Source organism: Pelophylax lessonae (genome assembly GCF_965119305.1).
Source record: "Pelophylax lessonae genome assembly, chromosome: 1".
Classification (NCBI taxonomy): domain Eukaryota; kingdom Metazoa; phylum Chordata; class Amphibia; order Anura; family Ranidae; genus Pelophylax; species Pelophylax lessonae.
In genome coordinates this window covers 479,615,635-479,629,919 of record NC_138768.1, presented here as the reverse complement: position 1 = coordinate 479,629,919, position 14,285 = coordinate 479,615,635, and the positions used below count along the sequence as shown (strand labels likewise).

Below are 14,285 nucleotides of genomic sequence, written 5' to 3'. Positions count from 1 at the left end.
TTACATGCCAGTTGTGTGGGGGACACTTATCATCTAGGAAGCAATGTGTGGTGTGCTTGTCATCTGGGAGGGGTTGTGTGTGCGGGCACCAATCCTGGGGGGATGCTCTGAGTGGGGAGCTTGTCAAATGTGGAGTGCTGTGTGTGGGTTGCTTGTTATATGAGGGGGGCTATGTGTGGGTAACACGTATCAGCTGGGAGATGCCTGTCAGCTTTGTGGGACACATCAACTGGGAAGTGTATGCTTTTATATATATGTGTGTGTGTGTGTATGTGCTTATATATGAGTATGTGTGTATATGTGCTTATATATGAGTATGTATATGTGTGTGTATGTGTGTACATGTGCGTTTATGTGTGTGTGTGCACATTACTTTTAATCCTGACCCCATATATGTGTACAATCGGAAGTAATTTTTTTTTTCAGGTTGTTCATAGTACCAGCAAGAAAATGCTATTCCTCTGAAAAGCGATCCATACTCATATCGCTTTTCAGAGGCATTTGACAGGCGGTGAAAAGGCAATATGTTGCTTCCTCACCGCCTGCTTTAACCCCCTAATGCAGGGGTGGGGAACCTGCGGCCCGCACAATCATTGCGTACGCCCCCCCCCCCCGTGCCGCTGAGCCTGTGTATGCCAGTGGAGCTGTCAGAAGGAGCCAATGGCTCCGTCCTGACAGTGTGAGTCACAGAAAAGCTTCAGAAAAGGGTGGACCCGGGATGCAGAGCAGTGCCCCCCGGGCCCACCCATTTGTGTGACAATAGCGAATGAAAATTCACTATTGTCACACAGATCCTCCTCCTAACCAATCAGGAAGCGGGTCCAAGACCCGCTTCCTGATTGGGTCTTGGACGAAAGGCAAACACATGCCATTGGTCGAGGAGGAGGCGGGAGGACTCGAGGAGAAGCCGCCGCTGCAGGTAAGTGCACTGGCTTTCTGCATTGAAAGGGGGCACGCTGTGGTCAGTTTGCATTGAAAGGGGGCACGCAGTGGTCAGTCTGCATTGAAAGGGGGCACGCTGTGGTCAGTCTGCATTGAAAGGGGGCACGCTGTGGTCAGTCTGCATTGAAAGGGGGCACGCTGTGGTCAGTCTGCATTGAAAGGGGGCACGCTGTGGTCAGTCTGCATTGAAAGGGGGCACGCAGTGGTCAGTCTGCATTGAAAGAGGGCACGCTGTGGTCAGTCTGCATTGAAAGAGGGCATGCTGTAATCACTCTGCATAGATGGGGGCACGCTGTTGTCAGTCTGCATTGAAAGGGGGCATGCTGTGGTCACTCTGCATTGAAAGGGGGCACAAACATTGCACTTGCGACTGGCCCTGGCGTTCCGCCACCAGGCTGGGAGGGAAGGGCCCCCATCCGGGGGGCCCTTTATGGTTTCTTGCATCGGGGCCCTGAAGGTTCTAGTTACGCCACTGTACCCAATGGTCTGACTCTGAAGAATTGAAGCTGTGTCTGTCAATGAACCTCAGAGAAAAGGATTATACGGTAAGACAAAAATTCATTTTTTTTTTTACTTTAACCCTGATATTCTTAATTCTTACTTTGCAGACATATGGACTGGACTTATTTGCAATGAAAACAATCCAAAATCACAACCCCAGATCCCAGACATACCACTAACTGTAAAGGATCTTCTGCTTTCCAACAGCTTTGACATGGTGAGATCTGAACTGTAACTTATTAAAATACATGTAATTATTATTGAGATCTATGAAATTTGAGGAAAACCAAATATCAGCTGTTTTCAGAACTTCTGCATCAATGTCTTCTAAAATGTGTTCTGATCTTAATCTAAGTATTTAACCACATGCCACTTTCACCCCCTTCCTGCCCAGACCAATTTTCAGCTTTCAGTGCTCTCACACTTTGAATGACAATTACTCAGTCATGCAAAACAAAGAATCAATGCGCTACCAATGAAGTGGATGTGGTAATAAAATAGAGTGATAATATGAAAAGTAATAAAAGTAGAAAGAAGCTGCCAATTTTAAAGTGTCACCACTATAAGAAATGCAAAAATATAAAAATAAATCAGCGCTAATTTCCAGTGAATAGATATTCAAAAAAAGTGAAGATAAATCAAAATGCCATAAATTGCATACTACACATATCAAAGTGTGATTCAAATCCCAAGAGAGGGATAAATCATAAACACATTTGGATGTCAAAGATCAAATGCACATGTAATTGAATATTAATACATGATGATTCGCATATTGCAACAATGATCAAGAAAACGTGCAATTCATGCAGCAGATCAATAATAAATAACGTAATATTTATACAATTAGTGCAGCAAATCAAAAAATGAATAACGTGATATAAGTGCAAATATCACAAAAGGTGCTGATAATATAGTGTAATACTATCAAAATGGAATAAATATATAATGCAATTCATGCATATATATGGTGCAAAAAGCAGTAAAGTGCTTAAGTGCTTGAAGGAATATTAAATAATGCACTAGGAAATAGGTGAATGTTAATAATTAATCAAAAATGTCCATGTGTAAAGTAGTGCAGCAAGCAATGTGCTTCAAAGAATAAACTGTGACTCTTGTGACTCTTCTCAATGATAAAGTGACTCTTGTGATTCTCCACTGTTGTTGGTAGGGACAGCGTGTCACCAAAGTGAGCTAATCCTTAAACAAGTGCAAAGGCCGCTCACCTCCATATACACTCATAAGAGCGTTTAGTGATATATATCACCAGATTAGAAGATAACACCAGGTCTTCCTCCACAGATGGGGCTTTACTGGGGTCGGTGGGGGATCCCTCTCTCCTTCCCCTTGATAAAGTCACGTGGAGTGACGCAACGCGTCGGGAGGACCAGGGTGACGTCACTTCCGGTCTACGGCCGAGACCGGATTTATCGGATTGTACTGCATCGGCGGACACACGCTTGTATTATCCTTACTGTGAGTTATTACTTTTTTTTATCCAAGAGATCCTTTTAATTATTGTCCCTGGTATGAACGGGAGCTCTAGGAGGAGTACCTGGCCGTTACTACCCTAAAGATGCGGTTCATTACCACATTACTGGCAGTGTATTCCAAAGGAGAGAGGGATCCCTCACTGACCCCAGTAAAGCCCCATCTGTGGAGTAAGACCTGGTGTTATCTTCTAATCTGGTGATATATATCACTAAATGCTCTTATGAGTGTATATGGAGGTGAGCGGCCATTGCCCTTGTTTAAGGATTAGCTCCCTTTGGTGACACGCTGTCCCTACCAACAACAGTGGAGAATCACAAGAGTCACTTTATCATTGAGAAGAGTCACAAGAATCACAGTTTATTCTTTGAAGCACATTGCTTGCTGCACTACTTTACACATGGACATTTTTGATTATTTATTTATATTCACCTATTTCCTAGTGCATTATTTAATATTCATTCATGCACTTAAGCACTTTACTGCTTTTTGCACTATGTATTCATGAATTGCATTATATATTTATTCCATTTTGGTGGTATTACACTATATTGTCAGCACCTTTTTGGGATATTTGCACTTATATAACGTTATTCATTTTTTGATTTGCTGCACTAATTGTATATATATATATATATATATATATATATCGTTATTTATTCTTGATCTGCTGCATGAATTGCACGTTTTCTTGATCATTGTTGCAGTATGCGAATCATCATGTATTAATATTCTATTACATGTGCATTTGATCATTGACATCCACATTTGTTTATGATTTATACCTCCCTTGGGATTTGCATCACACTTTGATATGTGTATTATGCGATTCATGGCATTTTGATTTATCTTCACTTTTTTGAATATCTATTCACTGGAAATTAGCGCCAATTTATTTTTATATAATTACTCAGACTTAAGTCAGACTTAGTCATGCAACACTGTGCCCAAACAAAATGCTTTTCATTTTTTTTTTTTACACAAATATTGTTTCCTTTTTTATAAATTCTTTATTTAGTGAAACAGGAAGGCATACAATAAGACAACATTAGGTACAAAGAAGAAACAACAGTCAAATACCAAAGTACAAACAGAGAATCCAAAAATTAAGCGTTGATCAAAAACATGACCACATAGGAGATCAGAGAGAGGAAGTAAACCACCAGTGGACCACCACGGTTGTAGGCAGAATAACTCATAGGAGACAAGGAAGCCCATAGGACATATCCATGGAGATCCCCCCACCCAACGGCATCCATCTCATGGCCGGCTACAGGGAATTGGGAGAGACATCCATAGAGTCCCAGGTCATCGTATTAGTCACCGAGGGGTCTAGCGCGTGTATGCCCTCTAGGGGGGGAGAGCAGGATGCATGCCCGGGAAACAGGCTAATCATTGTGTAAAGGAGCAAATAAACAAGTCCCATCTCCCGGGTCAAGCAGAAGAGGGGAATGGGATAAAAAGGAGATAGATATAGAGCTTAAAGGAGGAAAAAGATGGTGGAGGAAAGGCAGTAGGAGGGGAAGGGGGAGGAAAAAGGGAGGGGGGGGGAGGCCAACCCCAAAGCCGAGGTCACCGTCAAGCAATTAAATCTTTGTATTCTGTCGTAAATGTGAATTCATGCCAGTAATACCAGCGTTTCATAAACTTGTCCCTGGTACCGTGCTCAGTGGCAACTAGGTCTTCCATTTCATTGAGGCAGGCAACCTTACGGAGCCACATAGCTACCATAGGGGGCTGAGTCTGTTTCCAAAGCGGGGGGATGCAGCTCTTTGCGGCTGTAAACAGGAGCGGCAGTATCGATTTCCGATAAGACGCTCTCGTAAAATCGTGATGATGAAGACGAAAGAGGGCTGGATCTAGTGTAAGGGTGTGGTCAGTAAATTTTTGGGCAAGACGAAGAACAGATGTCCAAAAGGACTGTAAGCGAGTGCAGGACCAGAATACATGCAGGTAGGACCCCACTTCCTCACCGCACCTCCAACAGACATCCGGACAGGCCGGAAACATCCGATGAAGTTTGGTCGGGGTATAGTGCCACCGGGTCAGACACTTGTAGCCAACCTCCTGATATCGAGAACAACGGGAGGTTTTGTACGTAAAGAACAGCAATCTTTCAACCTGGTAATCCGTAAAAGCCAAATTCAAGTCCCTTTCCCAAACCGCGATGTACGGGGGTCGGAAAGATTCATCAGGTGTGACCAGAGTACGGTAGACTAAAGAGATCGTGTGATGTAAAGGTGAGGGACCAGAGCACAGATCCTCAAAATATGCGAGCCGTCTAGTGAACAAAGAAGCCGAAGGCAAGGCCTGTAAGAAGTGAGCAAGCTGGACCCTTTGCCAAAAGGACAAAGCGGTAAAGGTGGTGCCAGAATTCAAAAGAGATCTAGAGACCCAGGCCCCAGCTCTCACGAAATGCCGGGCCTGGTGGCACCCAGCAGCCTTCAGAGAGCGGAAACCTGGCTGGTCAACCCCTGGCAGAAAATCTGGGTTATCAATCACTGGGAGGAGAGGCGACGGAGAAGTGGGCCATCATGACACAGTCGTCTTCCCACAGCCAACGTGGAGCCTATGGTCGAGTATACTCCTGAGTATACTGATACCACATGTGTGAGACTTTTTCACAGCCTGGCCACATAGAGAGGTCCAACATGCAAGGAGCATCGTCGGATGCTCTTTGAGCATAAATTACACTTCTAATTTCCTGACTACTTATCACACTTTTGAAGGCCCTGGAGCACCAGGACAATGGAATTACAGACAAAATGACCCCATTCTGATGGGCTGTAGATAGGTACTCGGGTACTCTGATGGGCTGCAGCTAGGTACTCTGGACTGGAGACAGGTACTCAGGTACTCCAATGGGCTGGAGACAGGTACTCGGATACTCTTATGGGCTGCAGATAGGTACTCAGGTGCTCTGATTGGCTGGAGATACAGTAGGTTCTCCGGTACTCTGGGCTGGAGACAGGTACTTGGGTACTCTGGGCTGGAGACAGGCACTTGGGTACTTTGATGAGCTGTGGACAGGTACTTGGGTACTCAGATAGCTGGTGACAGGTACTTGCGTACTCTGATGGGCTGGTGATAGGTACTCGGGTACTCTGATGGGCTTGTGATAGGTACTCAGGTACTCTGATGGCTTGGTGACAGGTACTCGGGTACTCTGATGGGCTGGTGACAGGTATTCGGATACTTTGATGGGCTGGTGACAGGTACTCTGATGGGTTGGTGACAGGTTCTCTTAATAACTGGGGCAATCAGTGTATCAGTGTTTTGCTGTGTACTGTAAGTGATAATCAGCTGTTACCATAATCTCCTCCTCACACAGGATCAGTGTGTGAAGAGAAGAACTCGGTAACAGGTAGTTACTGCGATTTGTTAAAATTTGTGACCGTCTGTCATTGGACACAGCCGGTCATGTGGTAAAGAGCCAATTTCATTGGCTCTTTACCCTGATCAGGGATGGGCTGTCAGAGTTGGTTGTTTAATTGTTTTATAAACATTTTTTTTTTTTTGCAAATATAAAATTTTATTGAGAACAACCGGGTACAGGTATAACAAAGTGCATACAAGAGGAGTACAACATAGGCAAACTAAATACAACAACAGTAGTCAAGGAAGGACAGTGCTGCAAATCCGTAATGGGCCACTTGGGATGGCAGATCAAACGTGAGTCCCCCATGAGAGACAACAGACTAGAACAGCCCTCCTTGTAGGCGCCATATAAACCCTCCCCGGCATGTAACCTTTTCCATGTTTCGTACAGTCGGTCTCTCACAGAGACCACAGAAAGGGTGGAAGGAGAGAGGGAGCACAGAGAGAAGCAGGAAGAAGAGCGAGTGGTAGACAAGAGAGAATGTGTAGGAGAAGGGGAAAGGGGAAGGGAAGGGGGAGAGGGGGGAGGAGGGGGGTGGGGTGGACGGGAAGAAGAAAAGGGGGGGCCTGCACTGCTCACACTGCGAATCACGGGGCCAGCGAAAGGCAGCTTATGCGAGATTTAATTGCTCGTCAGCGGGGTCACTCTGCCAACAGGCGTGCCCCTTCTCCGGACATAATAAGATCCCTGATCCTCCACTTGTCTGCGCATTTGTTCCCCTTATGTTGGGAGGTTGTAATCCGATTCTCCAATTTGTTGATGTCCTCAATTTTCCGGAGCCAATGAGCAATCTGCGGAGGGGCAGTCTGCTTCCACAAAAGAGGTATACATGCTCTGGCAGCGTTCATCATGGGGCAGAGCAGTGATTTTTTAAAAATCCCAAAAGGAATGTGAGAAACCTGGAGCAGGAACCACACGGGACCACCCTGTCCATAAACATCCCCAGAATTCTCCTGACTTCCCCTCAGAAATGTGACAGTAAGGGACAGGACCAAAAAATATGTAACATCGTCCCCTGGGCGCTCCGACACCGTCAGCATCTGTCCGAAATGTCAGGGAAAAAACTATGCAGGCACACAGGTATGTAGTACCAGCTCGTAAGTATCTTAAAGTTAGTTTCCTGAGTCCTCGTGCAGATCGAGGAAGTCAGGGCTAAGCGGATCATAGACTGTTTCTGATCTGACGTGAAACGATGATCAAGATCAGCCTCCCACCTCTCGATCCTGTGTAGAAAGACCTGGTCCGGTGGCAGCTGTAGAAGTCCGTAAGACAGGGAGAGTGTTCGGGGTAGTGTCCCATCCTCCATGCAATGAGTTTCCAATTGGGTCAGAGGTCTTGAAAAGGCAGCAGGAGTCGGAAGAGAGACAAGGAAGTGGTGTACCCGAACTGCGGACCAGAACGGTAGCTTGAAAGAGCCCCCCAACTCCATCAATTTCGGACCTAGTAGGCCAACGGGTCCCTAGCAAGAAGTGGGAGGCCTGGATTATCCCCCGCCGGTGTAGGGCAAGCACGGTCCGAGGCCCCTGGGAGAAAGAACAAGTGGACCAAGATCGGAAGAAGAGGCAAGGGTGCCGGGGCAAGGCGAAGGTCCTCTCACAGTCGCCCAGCCACAGAAAGAGTGACACCAATCAGAGGGTGGCGCCCAAAGGGAACCGGTACGTCCCGATAACACCAAAGTGCCCCCGTAAGAAAAAGTCACATTGGGCCTGTTCCAACTGAACCCAAAGCTTCGCGGTAGCATGCCTGCACCAGTCCAGGACCCTGCCTAGGTATCTCGCCTGTCGATATTTATGGATGTCAGGGAGGGCAAGACCCCCAGACGCTTAGGTAACGTGAGAAGGGCTCTACTGAGCCTGGGTTTCCAGCGTGCCCATGCAAAATGAACAAAAAGAGAGTGGAATTGGCGAAAAAAGAGTGCGGGGATCTTCACCGGTAAAGCCTGTAGGAGGTATAGATATTTGGAAAGAATACACATTTTAAGAAGGTTGCATCTGCCGAACCAGGAGTGCGTCCCCAGATGCCATTTATCCAGCAACAGTTTAGTTTGGGCGACCGGGAGGGGGGGGGATTAAGAGAGTAGACCTGCGACATGTTCAGCGGCATCAAGATGCCCAAGTACTAGAGCACCCTGTCCGTCCACCTGAATCCAAAACTGCTCCTCAGGGTCACAGCTGGTAAGCGGACCCCCATCGCCTTAATTTTCAGATTGGACAACACTCTGTAGAGTTTAAATTCTTTCATCAAATTGGGGAGGGAGACCACCGGGTTTGTAATGGAATAATGGGAGGTCGTCCGTGTACGCCGAGACCTTGTGGTGGCCTGCTCCCACACGTATACACCTAATGTCCGGGTCCAAGCGGACCCAGCCAAGGAAGGGCTCCAAAGAGAGGGCAAACAGAAGGAGTGAAAGAGGACACCCCTGCCTGGTGCCAGCATTTTTAATTCTTTTGATTTACACAGCTATTCGAGACTCCTTCTGGGTTCAATATTTATATTGTCTCTTATTCTCTTATATGTGGGGATCTGGGTTCCAATAAACAGCAATTGATTAGAGTATTTTTTTATTTTTGTTATTATTATGTACCCTGTGAGGCCAGGACACTTGGTGAGATAGCGCTTCACTTATTTATTTTTTACTATATTCTTAAGGGAATGCTGCATTTGGGACTCTTAACTTGGACTGTTTAAATTATTGTCTGCATCAGCCATGCTTTTGACCACTTTCATTGGAGTTTCATTCATTTTTTTTTCTATATTTTTCTATATTTTTGTTTGATTTATGATTTTGATGTATTATATATGTAGAATATATTTTATTGCACTTTAATAATTGTTATGCACTTTATGTATTCATTATTTGTATGCACTCTATGTAGCATTGTTCATGCTGTTCAATTTATACTTTGTATAAGCACTGCACTACTTTTTTGATTTACTGTTTGTTGGGGTGTTCACCTTTTTAGTGCAAGCTGTTCTTATGCTCTGTGCGCTCACTGTTTATCTTTTTGTTTACAATAAGAGCAGTTCTCCTGAATTTAAAAGTGAGCTGCAACTACACTGGTAACTCCTTGTAATCTGTGGCTGACTTTATTACAATGATAACACTTGGACTAACGCTTCAATGAAACTTCCCAGGTGTGCAGCATTTAAGGATTGGTACCGCAGAGACTGTACCACTCTCCACTAATCCAGCATTAGTGCCACTTCTCTTCCAGTGACCAATCCCACGATTGCTATAGGATACCAGAAACACTCACTCTCTCTCTCTCTCTCTCGCTAACCTCCATGCTTATTCAATAATTCAGGACTAGTGTGTCCTTAGAAAAAACAGAGGCCCTGGCCGCCCAGAGAAAATTGGGTGGGCTGGTGCCCCACCAATCAGGGTCTACCACCACAACCCAGGGTGGCCTGGGGTCAGAAAAATAGAGTGAGAAAACAGACAGATATGAAAACAAAGAAGAGGGCTAATCGGTACTATATAACCACTATAACGCCATTGTATATAAAAACTAGAAAAGTTTTATTAGCAAAAATTAAAATATTATTTCCACAAGACATAACAAACAAAAAACATACATACATACAAACATAAATATGTAAATACTATGGAATCACTTAATAGACCAGCTTAGAATAGGCCTGTCTAGCTGTATCCAATAGAGCTTCGCCCGACATGTTTCGCAATAGCTTCTTCAGGGGCTGATGCCTTTGCAAAAAGTGTTCTTGATAGTATTCTATATTTAAAATAAACATATCATTAACATACATAATTTTAATCAGTTTATTGCACAGTGGATGCACCAAGGTGACAAAAGTTCCCAATCAGTCATCCAACCCAGCACCCATAGCCCGATGGAAAAAACTGGGGAAACGGCATGCACTGGAATTGTACCCCCGGACAAGATAATTGTAAAAAAACGTGTAGGCCTGGCAAGGAAGAAAGAATAGTATGTAGCCATTTTTCTAAACCACCACTGCTACCTACAATTTAAGTAGAATGAGGTGGATGAATTTACTTAATAGCCTATATCATAGACCTACCTATATTTATTCAATGTTATATACACTCAATGTTATATACACTCTTCTTATCACTTCTGTTTCTTTTAGCACAAGACTAAATTGTGCATAATTTTTCTGAGCACAAAGGAGTATCAGGCAACCAATTATATACTAGTATCTTTTTCCTCTTCCCTTCTGTCCTTTTAGGCTAGCCCTATCCAGGGTACAAATGTGATCAGTGGACTCAGTATACTATACTGCTTCATGTCAAGCTGCCCCCCCCTATGACCTGTTTTGGTACTACTTGTCTTAATATTGAAAAGATATAGGTAGGTCTATGATATAGGCTATTAAGTAAATTCATCCACCTCATTCTACTTAAATTGTAGGTAGTGGTGGTGGTTTTGAAAAATGGCTCCATATTATTCTTTCTTCCTTGCCGGGCCTACATGTTTTTTACAATTATCGGTGTCTACATCTTATATTCACACACCAATTCCCGCCCTCGTCCAGGGGTACAATCCCAGTGCATGCCGTTTCCCCAGTTTTTTTCATCGGGGCTATTGGCGCTGCGTTGCATGACTGATTGGGAACTTTTGTCACCTTCGTGGATCCACTGTACAATAAACTGATTAAAATTATGTATGTTAATGATATGTTTATTTTAAATATAGAATACTATCAAGAACACTTTTTGCAAAGGCATCAGCCCCTGAAGAAGCTATTGCGAAACATGTTGGGCGGAGCTCTATTGGATACAGTCAGACAGGCCTATTCTAAGCTTGTCTATGAAGTGATTCCATAGTATGTACATATTTATGTATGTTTTTTTTTTATTATGTCTTGTGGAAATAATATTTTAATTTTGCTAATAAAACATTTCTAGTTTTTATATACAATGGAGTTATAGTGGTTATATAGTACCGGGAAAGTCCCATTAGCCCTCTTCTTTGTTTTCATATCTGTCTGTTTTCTCACTCTATTTTTCTGACCCCAGGCCACCCTGGGTTGTGGTGGTAGACCCTGATTGGTGGGGCACCAGCCTACCCAATTTTCTCTGGGTGGCCAGGGCCTCTGTTTTTTGTAAGGACACACTAGTCCTGAATTATTGAATTTGATTGTCAGGATGTAGGTACATTTTTTAGTTCTTTATAAAATCACAATCTTTCCAATTTAATAACCTCCATGCTTGTTTTCTTCTCCCTGGGGCCTTGATCATCTCTGTTCCTCCCGTGAGTCCAGGCTGGGTCCCTCGGCACTTTGTGCCATTTACAAAAAAATAAAAGAATCACGCTTGTGTATCACATGTGAATACATCCTAATAGCTGCAAGCACACCATGACATATGTATCACAGGAAGTAATATATTTAAACAAACTGCCAGACATGGGAGTAAGTCACACAAGTCACCTACAAGTCACATGCAAGTCTCAAGTCTTAACCTTCAAGTCTCAAGCAAGTCCCAAGTTACTGTATCAAAAAGCAAGAAAGTCAAGTCGAGTCCCTGCTAGAAGTCAAGCAAGTCAAGTCATTTATTTTGGTCAAGTCACAAATCAAGTCAAAATACTGATTTTTAAAAACTTAAAAAAGTAAAGTCATTTTGAGTCATATTTCTCAAGTCAAAGTCAAGTCATGAATACCAAGTCAAAGTCAAGTCGAGTCTTTTAATAATTTTAGTCAAGCAAGTCTCAAGTCCTCAAACTGGTGACTTAAGTCTGATTCAAGTCAAGTCATGTGACTCAAGTCCCCCACCTCTGCAAACTGCTGCACTCTGAAAGTTAAATCATAATAAATAACATGAAAACATCCATGTGGAAAAATACTTTTCAAGTGAAGAGAGTCCCTCTTTTCTTTAGAACAGATGAAAGTGTGATAAACCAAAGCCTTCATCTCTTGAAACAAACCACCATCAAAGAGGAGTCAGATGTACACTTACTATGTGGAAGAGACATTCTAATTAAAGAAAGGTCAAGCAATTAAAGAAAGGTTTTACATGCGTGTCTCTCTAAGCCCTCCATGTTCCTAAGTGGCATTAAATGGACTCCAAACCATTTTACATTATCAGATAAAGGCATACAGGAAGAAACACACTATATAGTGTAAAACTTTCTAAAATAAATGGATTATACTGTAAAATACCACTTGCATAAATCGACTGCGCATTTCACAATAAATCAAGGCTCCAAAATAAATTTCAAGGTCTGGTCCAAACATTTACTCTAGTGGGAAAAATACATAATGCAGTACAAATGGAGCAGGGAAATGCAGATATCATTGTTAAAATAAAAAAAAACACAAATTATAACAAAAAAAAATTGAGTTAAAACATACAGTATCTCACAAAAGTGAGCACACCCCCTCACATTTTTGTAAATATTTTATTATATCTTTTCATGTGACAACACTGAAGAAATTACATTTTGCTATAATGTAAAGTAGTGTGTGTACAGCAAATTTCTGTCCCCTCAAAATAACTTAACACACAGCCATTCATGTCTAAACCACTGGCAACAAAAGTGAGTACACCCCTAATTGAAAATGTACAAATTTGACCCAAAATGTCAATAATTTGTGTGGCCACCATTATTCTCCAGTGCTGCCTTAACCCTCTTGGGCATGGAGTTTACCAGAGCTTCACAGGTTGCCACTGGAGTCCTCTATCACTCCTCTATGACGACATCACGGAGCTGGTGGATGTTAGAGACCTTGCACTCCTCCACCTTCCATTTGAAGATGTCCACAGATGCTCAATAGGGTTTAGGTCTAGAGACATGCTTGACCAGTCCATCACCTTTACCCTCAGCTTCTTTAGCAAGGCAGTGGTTGTCTTGGAAGTGTGTTTGGGGTCAGTATCATGTTGGCAAACTGCCCTACGGCCCAGTCTCCAAAGGGAGGGGGTCGTGCTCTGCTTCAGTATGTCATAGTGTTGGCATTCATGGTTCCCGCAATGAACTGTAGCTCCCAAGTACCAGCAGCACTCATGCAGCCCCAGACCATGACACTCCCACCACCATGCTTGACTGTAGGCAAGATACACTTGTCTTTGTACTCCACACCTAGTTGCTGCCACACACGCTTGACACCATATGAGCCAAATAAGTTTATCTTAGTCTCATCAGGCCACAGGACATGGTTCCAGTAATCCATGTCCCTAGTCTGCTTGTCTTCAGCAAACTGTTTGCGGGCTTTCTTGTGCATCATCTTTAGAACAGGCTTCCTTCTGGGACGACAGCCATGCAGACCAGTTTGATGCAGTGTGTGGAGTATGGGCTGAGCACTGACAGGCTGACCCCCCCCACCTTCAACCTCTGCAGCAATGCTGGTAGCACTCATATGTCTATTTCCCAAAGACGACCTCTGGATATGACGCTGAGCACATGCACTCAACCTCTTTGACGACCTCTGGATATGACGCTGAGCACGTACACTCAACCTCTTTGGTCGACCATGGCGAGGCCTGTTCTGAGTGGAACCTGTCCTGTTAAACCGCTGTATGGTCTTGGCCACCATGCTGCAGCTTAGTTTCAGGGTCTTGGCAATCTTCTTATAGCCTAGGCCATCTTTATATAGAGCAACAATTCTTTTTTTCAGATCCTCAGAGAGTTCTTTGCCATGAGGTGCCATGTTGAACTTCCAGTGACCAGTATGAAAGAATGAGAGCGATAACACCAAATTTAACACACCTGCTCCCCATTCACACCTGAGACCTTGTAACACTAACGAGTCACATGATAACGGGGAGGGAAAATAGCTAATTGGGCCCAAAGTGGACATTTTCACTTAGGGGTGTACTTACTATTGTTGCCTGTGGTTAAAACATTAATGGCTGTGTGTTGAGTTATTTTTAGGGGACAGCAAATGTACACTATTATACAGTCTGTACACTTACTACTTTACATTTCAGCAAAGTGTCATTTCTTAAGTCTTGTCATATGAAAAGATATAATAAAATATTTACAAAAATGTGAGG

At 43.6% G+C, this 14,285-nt stretch overlaps 2 protein-coding genes across 2 annotated transcripts in view; both read left to right on the top strand.

The window, feature by feature from the left end:
• Positions 1–14,285, top strand: part of LOC309544955 (uncharacterized protein) — a gene marked incomplete at its 5' end in the record, with an annotated part of 957,880 nt that overhangs the window by 514,245 nt on the left and 429,350 nt on the right. The window lies entirely within an intron of this gene.
• The window catches only part of CREB3L3 (cAMP responsive element binding protein 3 like 3), a 240,740-nt gene that overhangs the window by 63,169 nt on the left and 163,286 nt on the right, over positions 1–14,285 (top strand). The window contains exon 3 of the mRNA XM_082273056.1: positions 1,551–1,660. Coding sequence (XP_082129182.1) covers positions 1,551–1,660 — 110 coding nt within the window. The remainder of the gene's footprint in view (positions 1–1,550; positions 1,661–14,285) is intronic.